Source organism: Primulina tabacum, chromosome 3 (genome assembly GCF_025594145.1).
Source record: "Primulina tabacum isolate GXHZ01 chromosome 3, ASM2559414v2, whole genome shotgun sequence".
Classification (NCBI taxonomy): Eukaryota; Viridiplantae; Streptophyta; class Magnoliopsida; order Lamiales; family Gesneriaceae; genus Primulina; species Primulina tabacum.
Window position 1 is genome coordinate 19,460,700 of NC_134552.1, and position 17,165 is coordinate 19,477,864.

At 34.9% G+C, this 17,165-nt stretch overlaps 1 protein-coding gene across 1 annotated transcript; it reads right to left on the bottom strand.

The window, feature by feature from the left end:
- Window positions 1–11,803: 11,803 nt before the first annotated feature.
- Window positions 11,804–14,185, bottom strand: LOC142540968 (cyclic dof factor 1-like). The gene is made up of 2 exons (XM_075647483.1): window positions 13,963–14,185; window positions 11,804–13,254 (listed from the first exon to the last, which is right to left on the bottom strand). The coding sequence occupies exons 1-2, from the start codon at window positions 14,074–14,076 to the stop codon at window positions 11,995–11,997; spliced, it is 1,374 nt and encodes a 457-aa protein (XP_075503598.1). The 5' UTR covers window positions 14,077–14,185; the 3' UTR covers window positions 11,804–11,994.
- Between the last annotated feature and the right edge of the window lie 2,980 nt (window positions 14,186–17,165).

A 17,165-nucleotide genomic window follows, 5' to 3' on the forward strand; every position in this document is an offset into this window, starting at 1 on the left:
AGTCTATGAGTTGTTGAATCAATATGATTTGTGCACAACAGCTTCTAGGTGCTAAATATTATGCTTCAGCAGTTGAAGTGGCTATGGATGTTTTCTTCTTACTGAACCAGGAGATCAATCTATCTCCAAGAAATTGACATGATCCACTAGTGTTCTTCCTGTAAATCTTGTAACCTGCATAATCTGCATCTGAATATCCTAAGAGGTTAAAAATTGAGTCTTTGGGATACAAAAGAACCACATTGATAGTGCTTTTAAGATATTTAAGAATTATTTTAATGATTGTGTAATGAGATTATTTGAGAGTAGCTTGGAATCTAGCATAAAGACAAATTGTAAACATAATATCGGGTCGAATAACGGTTATATATAACAGTGAACCTATAAAACTGCAATACATGGTTTCCTCGACCGGAATTTCCCCTTCATCATTATGAAACTTGATTGATGTACTCATAGGGATAGATACAACATAACAATTGTTCATCCCAAATTTCTTTTTTGAGCTCTTTGGTGTATTTGGATTGATTAATGAATATGTCTTTTTTAAGTTGTTTGACTTGTAATCCAAGAAAGAAAGTAAGTCCTCCCATCATACTCATCTCGAATTTTTCCTACATAAGCTTAGAGATTTCTCGCAAAGTTTTGGGTTAGTTGACCCAAAAATAATGTCGTCAACATAAATTTGAACTAACAAGACATGATCTCCCTTGGTAAATTTGAACATGGTCTTGTCGACCATTCCTGTCAGAAAATCGTGATTAATTAAAAATTTAAAGAGAGTGTCATACCAAGCTCTAGGTGTTTGTTTAAGTCCATGTAAAACTCTATTTAGTTTAAAGACATAACAAGGATAAGCTAGTTTGATAAAACATGGTGGTTGTTCAACATAGACGAGATTAATGTTCTCCAATCTTCATTGTTTCTCCTAAGCTCGTTCTCGTTGTCACTTTCATAGATGAGATTAATGTTCTCCTATCTCTAACTTAACTCATTGATGTTAATTTGTTCTTGATATGCGCGTACAATAGATTAATAAAAAATATATAACATGAAAGATTACTTCAATAGTAAGAGATTTATTGTTAAAAACTACGTAAATTTTGATGACCGATGAATAACTAATAATAATCCTTCATCGGCTTTGGAATCGAAAGAGGTTAAGCGAGCTTTGTCATTGTTGTGAATAAAACACTTTTATCCTAATATTTTGAAATATGAAATATCTGATTTTATGTCATTCCAGATCTCATAAGGAGTCTTGTTATACTTTTTGTTAATCATATATCTGTTTTGAGTGTGAAAAATTGTATGACTGCTTTTACCAAAATTCTTTGAGAAATATTTGAATTAACAATCATTGTTCTAATTGCTTCTTTCAAAGCCGTGTTCTTTCTCTTTGCAACACCGTGTTGTTGAGGAGACTGGGCGGCTAAGAACTCATGTTGGATTCTATGATCATCTAAATAGGAATCAAAGGTTTTATTTGTAAATTCAATACCCATGTAAGTCCTTATCCTATCTATCACAAACTTTGATCGAATTTGAAGTGGTTTGATGTTTGGATGGTAGAAAGATTACCTAAGTATACCGGGAGTAATAATCCACTATCACTAAAGTGCGCCTCATTCTCCCTGTGATCTTCACTAGTATTGGGACAAATAAGTTCATATGCAATAAATCCAAGCATTTGGTGGAGGATTTACACCATTTGCTTTTAATGGTGGATCTCACTTGCTTTCTCAACTGACATGCAGTGCAAATATTATTTTTAATAAAATTCATTTGGGTAGACCGTCACCAAACTTTGGTTACTTAGATTGGCAATAGATTTGAAATTTAGGTGATTCAGCCGCTTGTGCCACGATCAATGCTTACCACTATTATGAGTAACAAAACATGTAGGGCACGGAAGTTGATTATTTTTCCAACATGATGTAAGTGTTTTGTTCTCTTAATTTGGTTAGCATAATATCACAATTACTAGATTTCACAGTGCAAGTGTGCTAGTGAAATTCAACAGACTAACTATTATCACATAACTGACTAATGCTAATTAAAGTATAGCATAAATTTTCAACCAATAGTACATCTTTAATGATGACTTTACCATAGATAATATTACTCTTACCCACGGTTTTAGCTTTGGAATTATCATCAAATTTGATTCTTGGTCATTTGCATTCAATTACTTTTTGTTTCTAATCATGTGCCTTGAGCACCCATTGTCAAGGTATCAGGTTGAAGCTTCGATCGTTTTTGTCTTTACAACCATGAAATACTCTTGGTACCATATCTATTTGGGTCCAAACTGGATTATTCTTTTCCGGACTCATACTCTAATCACCCTAATGGTCTTACCCGTATGTGTGTGTATAAATTTTAGCGGTCAATGCTATGCAGTATTCTAGTTTAACCATATGTTTTTTGGGCATTTTATCATTGTTATCCAATCTATACCTCTTTTGAACTAGCCTGCAATTGAAGCACTGTCTTGGTTTGCCCTTTTTAACATTGTCTAGGTTGTGATGGCCTATTCCAAGAATGGTTGGGATACGACCAGTTTCCCTCTCCATTCTCATTTGGTCTTGGCTTTAGCCAAATCTTCACAGACCTAGAATCTTGAGATTTAATGTATCACAGTCCTCTATACTTAGCCTTGTTCTCATATGTCACTTTCTAGTCTGCTTGGATTTCAGGCTTATTATGTTCATATACCGTACTGGACCGGACAAAGTTTATGATATTAGATTTTCCTTTGTCCAGATGTGGTTGAGTACTTGTTTCAAAAGATCTGCAATCATTATTTCCAATGCCTATGCCCGTTCTATCTCCGATTTATTTTTTTTCGTGCATATTACTTAGAGAAACTGAATATTGGTTCCAAGTGTTGATTACTTTTATCAACCTTTGATTTTCATTCAAAGTAGCATGGAATAGTCTGCGCATATTATAATTCTCAGTGGCTAGCACAGTTAGTTTCACCTTGAGACTGTCGAGTTTTTTTCGCTGCAAACAATTAGATTCAATCGACTTATCTTTTAGGCTTACTTTTTATATTTTCATTTCCTCAAATGATTGCGAATAACTCTGGTAGTCATAAGTCATATCATGCAGTGATGTGACAAAGTCTCCACATGTAAATTCAGAAGACAAAATCAAATACCTCATCAATATCCTCTTCTGGTTCCGAGTCAGCCATCAGGCATTGGATCGGCTTATCATCACTCTCGCTTGAGTTGGTGCCAGATCCAGAAGACTCACTCTCTAAGTTTGCCAATTTACTCATATTCTCTTCAGGAGCAAGAACCTTTTGATCTTTCTTCTTATTGAAATTTCCTCTCATCATTCAATTGTTTTATCTCGATAGATTTCTTGTCATCCTTCTTGGGCCCGTTGCAATCTTCCATAAAGTGGTCATTCTTGCCACACTTAAAACAGATTTGATTGTCTTCTATATGGCCCTTTTTATAATATGTTTTAGTAAATTTATATTGATTCTTACACCAAATTTATCAAACATTCTAGCGAATAATGTCATGGCATCATTGCTTAATTGTTAAGTCGACTTCTTGCTTGAGGTCTCTTCAATTGGAAGAGTAACTACGGTTGCAGCCAGAGCCTTTGTTGGTTGGGAGATAGATGGGTCTTCCTCAGTTTGAATCTCAAGCTCAAACTCATAGGCCTTGAGATCAACAAAGAGGTCAAACAATTCCAGCTTATTTAGATCATTATATCCTTGCACGGCCACCATCTATATATCTCATCTTTTAGGTAGTTCCCACATTACCTTCAGAAAATTTCACGGTTAGAATATTCCTTACTAAGAGATGTGAGCTCAATAATATACTAAACCATTCATCAAATTCATTGAGAGTTTCTCCAGACTTCATTTTGACATTTTAAAACTTCTGAATGAAAATGGTCATCATGTTTTCCTTGGTTTGATCATTGTCCTCACATATTTGAGTTAGCTTCTCCCACATTGCTTTAGCTGTAGAACAAATTTTATTTAGCTGAACATAATTTTATCTAAAGTTTTATAAAAAATATATTTTGCCACATTGTTCTTCTTTTCATCACAGTGCATTCTGACCGGTGCTTCCCCACCATCTGTGGAGCACTTACAGTAACAAAAACAACTTTCTTTGCCATTAGAATCTTTATTGGACTATCAATTATGACATACCACATGTCATCGTCTTGAGCAGCTAAATGTGCTTGCGTACGAATTTTTCATTGATCGTAATCTTCCTTCGAAAACTGTGGAATCTTGTTGAAAGATGTCATTTGAGTGTGTGTGTGTGTGTGTGTGTGTGTATATATATTAATATTTCTTGTTATGATTGAGTTAGAGTTTAGAGAGAGTTGAATAAATTCTTCAAAAAAATTTATAAATCACTAGATTTTATACGTCCGGTCTTGATAGTATTAGCTATGCAAGACCTATTTTTCTCAACTCTAAATAAACGGTTAGACAACAAATAATGTGAAAAACGGTCTGATTGTTTTTTGATTGTTATATACTCAAATATATAAAGTCAATAAGATAAATAAACGCAGTAGATAAATGACACGTGATAAAAGGAAGTTCGAAGGCATAATCTTTCTATGTCTCCATTTCTTTTTTCTAAGAAAAAATTCACTAGAAGACTTTGGTTTTAAAAATCATTTATAACAACACGCCTCAACATTAGATCTTATCCACTGCCTAAGTTGAAACTCATAGTATCTCTTACAGTTGAGACCTTTAGTCAAACAACCAAAACAACACAAATGTAATAAAAGAATGAATCATAAGATTCAAAGTATTTGCAACTCTTCGAACTATTTTTGGCAGAAAAAAGGTCGAGTGGTTGTCTTCAAGTTCTGAAAGATCTTTGTAGATCTGATAATATCTTGAAATGAGACATGTTGAGCAGTGTAGAGTGTATATGAGAAGTGTGCTAAAAAATCTTTGAGTATTCAAGATTTTTGAATTTTTCTTCGAATGTGTTTGATCTTATTGTTTCTCTTGTTGAATTCTTGCTTGCATTCTCTACAAGTAATACTGAAGTTCTTTTTCTTGTTCAATAACTCTTTGTACTATATCTCGACAATATGGACAAATCGTTGTCACATACTGTAGCTTTCATTAAATGTTCTTTAAGCTTTTGCAGCTTTAAAACCCACTTTATATAAAAGATGTTAGGCTACAGAATGATGGAATGCTTTCTGTTAGATGCAACATGGTACGATATTTACAATTTTTCTATTTCAAGCTATCGTCTAATCTGTTAACTTGCACAAATATCCTTAAATCTATTCAGTTGTAAATTGCTTTAATTTCTCAATGAGTAGTCCGGTCGGGTGACATATTTGTCTTTTGCTACTGTTAGATAATCAATGAAATGGTTGAGTAACTTTACTGACACCGGTAGACAGACTTAATATCTTGTGACCATTTACCCAACTCTAGAAGTCGGTAGCATATATATGTCTTTGGCAGAACTGTCGATTACATGTAAATGCAAGTAAAACGAAAACTTGTTCTAATACAATTGTTGGTCCCACGTGCAAAATTTGTGATAATAAAACCCGAAAATAAAGAATAAACTGGACAACGAGATTTACGTGAAAAACCCCTAAAAATTATTAGGGTAAAAACCATGGGCAAGATGAAAAGAATTTCCACTATAATATTTTGTGGTGTACAACTCACTCACTGTGTTTCCAAAGAGAACACACACTCTCTTAATACAGGAGAACAAAACACCTCACAAATATTATAGAACTAAGCACTCAAATGCTTATAAGATGAGAGAAAACTCGAAGAAGAGATGATTTCAAAATGAAAGGGGGAGCTCTATTTATAAAGCCTCTGTCAGTGTGAAGACGCGTATAAAACGCGTCTTCTGAAATTTCCACGAACGTTTCATTATAAAAAGGCAGCCCACGTTTTTTTTTTCAATTCTCAAATTAAGCCACCCATATGCATTAAATGCATTCATTCTTTTGCCAACCTGTATGTTGACTATTCTACCGACATTTCTCCCACTTGAAGATTTGATTGAGAATCAAGCACATCTTCACACATCCTTTCAATCTTGTCATTACCTGCTGCTTACGTTTCCGCTAGGCCACTTGAGGATTTACACCACTCAAACTTTTCAATCTTGACTGACTTGGTCAGAAAATCAGCTATGTTATCTTTGGTATGGATCTTCTGCATATCCATGCTTCCTTCTTCTACTGCTTCCCGCACGAAGTGAAATTGTACTCCAATGTGTTTCGTCATGGAATGAAAAGCTGGATTCCTTGCAATGTGCAAGGCACTCTGACTGTCACAAAACAAAGAAACATTTTCTTGTTTGTGCCTGATCTCCTCCAATAACCTTTTAATCCATATTGCCTCCTTGCAAGCTTGAGTAGCTGCCATGTATTCTGCCTCTGTTGTAGATAACGCCAAAACTATCTGCAGTTTTGAAACCCAGCTTACTACTCCTCCTGCAAGTGTAAACACATAACCAGTAGTAGATTCTCTCTTATCAGGATCACCTGCATAATCTGAATCGACATAGCCCCTGAGTGTAAAATCTGATCCTCCATAGCATAATGCAGCATTCGAGGTACCCTTAATGTATCTAAGGATCCTCTTAACAGTGCTCCAATGCTCTCGTCCAGGATTCGCCATATACCGACTAACTGTTCCCACTGCTTGAGCAATGTCCGATCTTGTACAGATCATGGCGAACATCAAACTTCCTACTGCTGATGCATATGGTACTCGAGACATCTCCATCCTCTCTGCTTCACTGCTAGGACACATCTCGGAGGATAACTTGAAGTTAACAGGAAGAGGGGTCGATATTTGCTTACTATCTTGCATGTTAAAGCGTTGCAAGACTTTCTTCAAATAATTTTTCTGGGAAAGCCAAATCTTTCTGTTACTTCTGTTTCGGTGAACTTGCATCCCTAGAATCTTGTTTGTTGGTCCCAAGTCCTTCATATCAAATTCCCTAGCCAACTGTGCCTTCAATCCTTGGACCTGATCTTTGTTGGGGCCTGCTACCAACATGTCGTCAACATACAACAGCAAAATGATATAATCATCACCAGACCTTTTGAAATACGTACAAGGGTCTGCACTCAGTCTGTTGTATCCAAGGCTCATGATATAGGAATCAAATCTCTTGTACCATCACCTCGGCGCCTGTTTGAGACCGTACAGAGATTTCTTCAACCTGCAAACCAAGTTCTCTTTGCCTTTTTCCGCAAAACCTTCTGGCTGGAGCATATAGATTTCTTCTTCAAGATCTCCATGAAAAAACGCCGTTTTCACATCTAGCTGTTCTAGATGTAGGTCAAACACCGCACACAATGCCAACAACACTCTGACTGCTGTAAGCCGAACTACAGGAGAAAATATCTCATTGAAGTCAATGCCTTCTTTCTGAGCATACCCTTTTACCACCAATCTAGCACGATACCGCTTCACTTGGTTATTGCCATCACGCTTGATCTTATAGACCCATCTGTTTCCAATGGCTTTCCTTCCTCGTGGTAGTGTAACAAGATCCCAAGTTTCATTCCTGTCTAATGCCTCCAACTCTTCTTGCATTGCTATCATCCACAGGGATACATCCGAGCTTTGAGTAGCCTCGTGAAAACTCGATGGCTCACCATCCTCTGATAATAGACAATATGCAATGTTACTTTCAGTGACATAATCTGAAAGCCAACCTGGTGGTCTTCTGTCTCGAGTTGACTGCCTCACATTGGAAACCTCAGACTCAACATGTTTTTGTTCTTCGTGCTCTAGTACTGCTTCACAAGAAACCTGACCTTCGTCCATCTTATTTTCCACCTGAAATATTGTAGTTTTTGAATTCAATGTGCATTTGTCTCCCTTTATTTTATCTTCCTTGAAGATAACATCCCTGCTGATGACAAGCTTGTGAACAGTAGGATCCCACAAGCGAAACCGCTTTACTCCATCAGCATAACCCAAGAAGATACATTTTCTATATTTCGAATCCAACTTCGATCTTTCTTGCTCATTGTACAGAACGTACACAGGACTTCCAAATGTATGCAAATGAGAATAATCTGTCGGCTTCCCAGTCCACATCTCCATCGGAGTCTTCAGGTCAATCTCCACTGAAGGAGAACGATTGATAATATAACAAGCGGTTTTGACTGCTTCCGCCCAAAATGATTTTTCTAGACCCGCAGTCCTCAACATAGCTCTTGTTCTGTCCAACAAGGTCCTGTTCACCCGCTATGCCACTCCATTCTGTTGAGGTGTGTAAGCTGTCATGAATTGTCTTTTGATGCCCTCGTGATGACAATATGCATCAAATTCGTCACTGGTGTATTCTCCTCCATTGTCAGTCATCAGACACTTGATTTTCTTTTCAGAATCAAGTTCAACCCGCGCTTTGAAATCTTTGAAGATCTGGAAAACATCTGATTTCTTCTTGATTGGATACACCCAACATCTCCTAGAGAAATCATCAATAAACGAGACAAAGTATCTCGCTCCTCCTAGGGATACAACCGGTGCTTGCCAAACATCCGAATGAATCAGCTCCAATATGCTTTTGCTTTTGGCAGTAGAAGTGCCAAACTTTAATCTGTGTTGCTTACTGGTAACACAGTGCTCACAAAATGGTAGTGACACTTTTGTAAGTCTCGGCAGCAGCTTCCGTTCTGAGAGAATTTTCAACCCTCGTTCTGACAAATGCCCGAGCTTTCTATGCCATAACACTGTTAATTCTTCTCCTGAACCAATTGATGCAACAGCTAGTTCTGCCTCTTTGTGTGTTTCTCCCAAAAGTACATACAGATTTGCAACAAATTTTTCTGCCTTCATAACCACAAGCGCGCCTTTCACAATTTTCATGATCCCGTTCTCGATACGAGTTTTGCACCCGATGTCATCCAATTGCCCCAAGGACAAAAGATTCTTCGTCAGTCCTTTCACATGTCGTACCTCCTGTATGGTGCGAATGGTGCCATCAAACATATTAATTTTGATAGTACCGACCCCAGCGATTTCCAAGGCATGATCATTTCCCATGAATACAAATCCTCCTGAGATTGGTTCATAATGATCAAACCATTCTCTCCGAGACGTCATATGCCACGTCGCTCCTGAATCCATAATCCATGTGTCAAAAAATTTGTGTATGCCTTCTGCAACAGTTGCTGCTTCGCTGGATAATATTTCACCACTGCCTGAAGTACTGGTCACATTTCCTTGAGAACTTTTATCGATACTCGTACACTCTTTCTTGAAGTGCCCTTTACCGCCACATTTAAAGCAGTAAATATTTTTCTTCTTACTTCTTGACTTTGATCTACCTCGCCTTTGGCTCCCACTGGAATCACGGTCCATAAATCTTCCTCTTATAATCGGTAACGCATCTGCCTGCTTCGAGGTTACCAACCTATCTTCCTTATTCTTGCGCCGACTTTCTTCTCCGAGAACCGCAATTAAGACATCGTCGAATCTTAGAAAGCCCATAAGAATATTGTTGGTTATGTTGATGATAAGTTGATCATATGAATCTGGTAGACTTTGAAGTAGAAGCTCCGCACGTTCATTTTTCCCTATTTTATGCCCCATGGAAGTGAGTTGGGCAAATAGAGTATTGAGTGTGTTGATATGGTCGGTCATCGATGAAGATTCCGCCATCCGAAGAGTATAAAGCCTTCTCTTTAGGAAAATCATGTTGTGTAGCGACTTGACCTCGTACATCTTTGTCAGAGTATCCCAGATAACTTTGGCTGTTTTTATCTCATAGATACTTGACAAAACTTCGTCAGCCATAGCTAAGTGTAAATTAGCAACAGCATTATCATTCATCTCATTCCACTTTCCATCATCCGCAATCTCCACCAGTCTATCTCAATAGCCGCCAAGCAATTTTTCTTTCTTAAAACTGCTTATATCTTTATTTTCCACAGCATAAAATTGCTTTCGTTGAACTTTGTTATCTCATACCTTCCCGCCATTATGTCTACAACAATTTAGTAGACTGGACAAAATTAATCTCGCCTTTAAATAAAAAATCTCAAAAAATCTTTTCTTATGTGGAAGATCAGTCTAGGCTGCAACCACATAGCATACTTAGAATTTTAAGAAATTTTAAACCAAAGTTCTGATATCAAAATCGTGGTTTGTTGTCACCAAAAATCTAACCGAAACCACCATAATAAAAGTAAATGATGTCATTAATTTTAACTCCATATCTTGGACTCGAAAATTGTGTAGAGTTGCTAACACGTGTTCCACTAATATCTGAATTTTGAATTAAATATTTATTCAACAACAATTATTATCAAATCAAAAGAGAAAATAAAAAGTTCCTTTCAATTTTTTTTTAAAAAATATTCACATTATATTCACCAAAGTGGACATTAAAATATTGGCCTCAAACTTTTTGGCGGAATATTTCACCCTACCTCATGGGGTACTGCCTCATGAGTAGATCAAAGTCCCAAATTTAACCACATATATCCGGGGTCCATCAAATTTTTTAAGATCAACGGCCCAGATCTTGTGGGGACACTGCCCCTATAGGTAGCATCGACATAACCCTTTTTGGCAGGGTGTTTGGTTTTGGTAAGAAAGCCACGTGACCCATTAATTAATTAAAGAAACATAAATGCGACATGTCAAGTCCGCGTCATTTATTAAACGACTAGTCCTTACAAACAAAAATATTAATTATACGATTATATACATATGAGATCAATAGATAAGATCCACGGTTAAAATGAAAAATAATATTTTCAACATGGTAAATAATTTTTTTATGAATCGGATTGAATATGAGTGATAATATTATAAGAATTTTGTGTAATTATATATAAGTTATACTCCAATGATTATCAAATAAAAAATTCAAAAACTATATTAATATAAAAAAATTAGAAATAATTTATAATATTTGATTATAACTTATTGTGATAATTTTTTTAATAAATTGAGATTTTTTTAAGAGGTAAATATAATTTTTTGTGATTATATCGGGATATCACGAGTTATTATTATTGTTACTAATGTCCCAATACATACGATACGTTCTTATATAATTGAAATAAGTATCACTGATTTTTGTATACTTTTTTTTATTATAAATGATTTATAAAAATTTAATGATATTGATAAATAAAAATAAATACATTTTATAAATTTAAAATATTTTTTTAAGGTATATCAGATACGTTACAGCAGTACATGAAAGTTAATTAGTCTACAACTCACTTGCTTTATAATATAATAATAATATATAGATTATGCACCTGACATTTAAAAATATAGTGTGAAATATTGGTCATTTTTTGCTATTATATCACATTGAATAGGTCGTTTGTGACGATATCACGAATACCGATATTCACAATAGAAAGTAATATTCTTAGCATAAAAATTAATTTTTTCATAGATGACCCAAACAAGATATCTGTTTTATAAAATACGAACCGTGAGACCGTCTCACACAAGTTTTTGCCTATCATATTACCCCTCTATTTTATTAAAGCTATTTTCTTTGTTTCTTTTTGTACGATAAATTAAATTTATGTAAAATCTAAAAAACTTAATAAAAATCAGTAAATTTAAAATTTTATTTTAAATTATTTTATTTTAATTTCAATTTGTCGTAACAAGAGTAATCGTTTGACAATGACGGCTAGTATTATTAATATTTTTAAATAAAATATAAAAGAAAAAGGCATTGTTTGATCGAAAGATCAAGCTTCTACTTTTAAGATTATTCAAAGTACAAAATCAAAAGCTTGTACATCTCTTCCCTTGAGGTCAAAAGCTTTCTACGGATAATATGTACATGACAAAATACAAAATACAGAAAACGACCTTCAAAGGTAAAAACATTGAGAATTCACAATATCCATCCATGTCCCGAGAGGGATCGACTGATTGATCTGATAAGTTGAATCGAAGAAGCAGATTCGACGCTTTTCGATGACTGATCAAAAAACAGTTTAGGCACTCTCCTGAAAATTGATGGACCGAGACAAGGCTGCCGGATTGGCTTGCATTAACACCGGCGAGGCATTAGCCGCCATACTCTCCTTCGGGTCACACTTCGGTTGCAAGGCATTAAAAAGACCTTTCCTACTTGTTGAGTCATACTTGATTCCCAATGTTGCCCATATAGAACTCTTTGCAGCTTCTTCAGGATCATCGATCCTCAATGTCTTTGGTACCACGATCGAGCTATCCGAGTTTCTCTGTCTAAAATTGTGTTCACCCTCTGAACTGTTCGGATTGAGAATTTCCCCGTTTCTTGAATGCTTGCCAAGAGGCGAACTCGGGCTACAACTTGTCTTGTTTTGGTTTGCGGTAGGATGTGGCGCTGATATACATGGAATGTTCCAAGAATTAGGTGCAACATAGTTCAAATACGGTGAAGGGTAGAAAGGCATCGGATTAAATCCGGGAGGTGTGAAAATGTTTGGTAGCGGAACTGCTGGATTCCAGGACAACTGCCATGGGAACCCTGGAATACATGGAAGAGGAGATTGAAATTGGTTGATATTTAGCACCACCGGTTGTTGCAATCCGTTTTCGCCTCCATTTGCCACTGAACTCGAAGTTTTGACAGAGGATCCTATAGATCGATCATCAGCGTTATCACCATTTCTGCAGGAAACCGATCCTCGATTTGGCATGTTTCTATCCTCAATTTTCAAACCAGAAGCCATGGATTTGCACAATGGAGATTCAGGACCAAAAGACAGCACAGTACCATTCGGTTTAAATGTCTTCTGATGAAATCCATCATAACCATCAATCGTAGACGCGTGGAGGGCTTCAGAAATCGTCAGGTGGCGACAATTTGAGGCTGAATTCTTGTTCTTCCTTCGACCAGCCCCAACCGGAAGGTTCCTCATCGTGCCTCCAGCGGTCCAATACCTCTGACAGCTCTTGCAAAAGTGACGAGGTTGGCTAACATTGTAGTTGTTGTAGTAACAGAATTTAGTGTCCATGCTATTGCAACGCGGGCACGGCAGGATCTTGTCAGGCTTCTTGAGAGTCTTTTGCTGTGTATTCATTGCATCGCTCTGCCCGTCGTCCCTCTCGGTATGATTCGGCAACACGAAATCTTCGTCGATCGAGGGAGTTTTCGGATTGTCATCTGTCTCAGATACCGGAATAAGATTCTGAAATTCCTCGGCTTCATCTGAAGTTTGGTCCTTCTCCCCTGACTTAGTCTCCGAGATTTCCCCTGATGATTGCTCCTGAAAATTTTAGGAAACATTTCATGAGTTGCGAGTACAAATTATCAAAAAAGTAAGAAGATTCCAATCTCTCAACTACCATCAGATCATGACATTATTGTCACACAATTAGTGAATTGATGGAACAAAATTCCCACCAGAGCTAGATCATAAATACACCGAAATTCTCCATGTTGTGTATATTTGATGACTAATTTATTTAAATTTTATAATATAATGAAAAAGAATAACTTTCACCCACTTTTTGGAACTGGAGAAACATAGAAAATTCAGGGAATTTGAGACCACAGAACTTTCTGGAACTCTTATATCACAAGAATAATAACTCAAAGGTGAAAAAAATAAGCTACATATTACCAGAAGAAGAAAAAAATGGAATCACTAACATTATTTTAAACACCAAAATCACAATGCATTAACTCAAAAACTTTGAATGAAACTAAAACTTTAAAGCATGATGATAAAATACGATGAGTGAACTGAACCTGGAAAGAAACCAGATAAAACAGGTAATCAATCTTTCGACTCCATATCAAAACTAAACTAATTAATACACCAAAAACCATCAAAACCCAGATTTTGCAACTGAAAAAGGAACTATCTTTCGAGCGAAATCCAACTATACTCAACACAGTGATTTTGCATACGGGAGCTTCCTTAAACCTCGAAACAAACGCTGAATCCCAAAACATCATACAAACCCTGTACCTCTTCGCAATCGACCCGCTTGCACGAGCTGGGATATTCCTTCCCGGCGGCATCGCCCCCGTTCTCCGGTAGCAAGATCTTCCGGCCAAACAGCTTAATTTCCGGGTCCTTCATCAGGAGATGTCGTTTTGCAGTTGGAAAGAGTGAAGACAAAATCCAACGGGGGAAGAAAAAGTTGCGTAAAAGGCTTCGTTGGCGATGCTCAGTGAGAGGATTTTGATGTATCTGTGATCAAATTCAACGAAGACAAAGTGATTTTAAATGGATGTGGGAGCCACGTCAGCATGTGCCTATTTTCCTTAGCCACAAGTTTTTTTATTTTGTTTTTATTTTGTTTTGTTTTTTGTGGACCTTTGTTAGAAAATTTAATGTTTTTTTATAATTCATATCTTTGATTTTTTTTAAAAAGAATGTATATATTATTAATTTTTAGACTAATTTTTTCATTCTGACTTGAGGTGAAACTCAATTTTAAATACATGTGTGAGTTGGTGCATCTTGTCTTAAATTTTTATTTATTTATTTTTTTTAAAAAAACAAGATATTTTATATGAAATAAGTATTATCATTTTCTATGTTTTAAGATGAAAGTAATATTTTTGAAATAAGACATTAAAAAAGCAATATATTATTAATTCCAATTATATTGATAAGTACATGAGGATTAAATATAAAATTCTCATACTATTTATAATACATGAGGAGACTTAGAGTAGTTATTTTTGAAGTCAATAAGTTCAAAAAAATATTGTATCTTCATTTAATTAAAAAATATCATAAAAATATGTTTTTAGTAACTTGGTATTTTAGTTTCCAAAAAAAAAAATATGTTTTTAGTAACTTGGTATTTTAGTTTCAAAAAAAAAAGTAACTTGGTATTTTATCCATAAAAAAAACTCATATAATAATAATATCATATCATCTGTCAATTTTGTAAAGTGGATATCATATCATACCAAATTTATTAAAAAATATTAATTTTTATGTCAAATGTATTACCTTTTACTTCATATCTGAATCGAGTCAAAACGTCAATGGATATAAATCTCCGATATCGTCTCAAATAAGACTCACTATTTATCTATAACTAACATATCTCAATAATTTTTTATTAATCTTTATCTGTATTTTTAAATTTTTAAATAATTAGATCAAACCTAACATAAAAGCTACAATAAAAATATTTTTAGACTTTTCTATTTTAATATAATAATCACTGGACTTTTGACAAGAAATATATAACATCAAAAAAAATTAATATATATACACGCATGCGGGAGATGCGGGTATGAATAATATATGAGCAATAGAGGAGAAAAGTTATAAATTCCTAAATATTAAGAATATCTATACTATTATATAATAGTTGTGTACCTTATAATAATCGTTTTGGTGTGTTAAATCATACTGAAATTTTGTCATTTTATCCCAAAATTTAACCCACATTTTTTTTAAGTTAGATCTCAAGTAACTAAATTATCCTTATTTTTTCTCTGACTTCTCTATATTCCTTTTCTCCCTAAATTATTTCTCAAATTCCATTATCCGCACATATTTTATTCACAACTTTCACGTGCTTTTATAATTAAAATTGAGCGTTTAATGAAAATAAATCATAAAATAAGAAAAAGTATAAATTCATGATGCGCATAAATTTATTTTTTGATATCTTAAAATCCAAAGGAATTTTTTTTTTTTAAAAAAATGTACAGATTTGGTCGATCATTTTACATAAATTCAAAAACCTTCATCCCCGACGTCATTTTCCCAAATACAGAATAAAAATTATTGAGTGTCGGATTATTCTTGAAAAATCCAAATGTTGTTGTTTCAATAATTAATTGTCTTGCCAAGAGAAGTAGAGAACCATCTCACTCGAATGATACAAAAGACTTGGAATTTACGGCCATTATTTCTAAACAGCATTTTATGACATCCTGTCCGAAAGAAAGCCCTCTGCCACTTGAGCTGCATGCGGGGAACTCGCACGTGTGGTTCCCTTTCTGTTTTTAGTATTAATATATTCTATAACTATGCATCTATATATAGAGATATAGATTTATATTAAAATTTTTATATCTATTGGAGCGTAGCACCATGTCAACCCACTCGGCTGATGGGCATCCATGTTGGGCGAATCCAACCAATCCAACCCATGAAGTTTTAGTTTTAAAAAGAAATTCAGTAATAGCATCCCGGAGGTGAATTAGAGCGGAGGTGACAGCCCCTTTCCCCATACATCCAAGGGGGAAGTCTTTGTATTGTGGTTGACTCCTCACGAAAAGTTACTCACACGTGATAGACTACAGTTTGTGACCGACAAATCTTGTGTGCTATGCAAGAGGGCATATGAGTTTTGGCTAGGATGCACAGTGCGATCTTAGCAACTTCTTTGTATCACATTTGAAACTTTAGGAATAGAGTTATGTTTGTTAATGAAGAACCAAATGTGGAATGTATCATAAAAAAGATCAAGATTCTTAATTTTAGAAGTGTTTTCGCTATAGTGATATGGTAGATTTATTGTTATGATTGAATTGTACTACGGTTTGTGTTAATTTTATTAGTCCTGGGGATGCCCAATATATTTTTAACCTAATTTTTTTTACCATTTTAATGAATGTTTATTTCATTAAAAAAAGAAAAGAAGGGAGAAGTCTTTATATGAACATCATTATATGCTTGAGTTGTTGCTTGATTTGCAATATTTGAGTTCCAACAAACATAAGTTTTGGTAGGATCGAAAATACTTGATCTTACCATTATCATAACAAATATAATTTTGTTAAATATTCCTGTGTTGGGACCGTAACAAGCGTTAAAAATGCAAATTTCATAATTATAACTTTTGACCAAATGAAACATATTCGAGCTTGACAAAACTAAAGATTCATTCCAATAATTTTAGATAATTTTTTATTAATATATATATATATATATATATATATAAATCCTTCTAGGGACAGTATTGTGGTACTATCTAATAATAGTGATGTATAAAAAACAAATCAACCGGTAGATCGGCTCATTGGTGTAATGATCCGAGACCGTGGTGGGTTGACATTGGGTATTGTTTCAACGAAAGTAAAATGATAATGTAAGTAGAAGATTCATCTTTATCCAATGTAACTTCGTCACCATATCCAAAAGTGCTCTTGCTCTTCATCCTTGACTTGCTTTTCATTCTATTATGAAGATGAAGT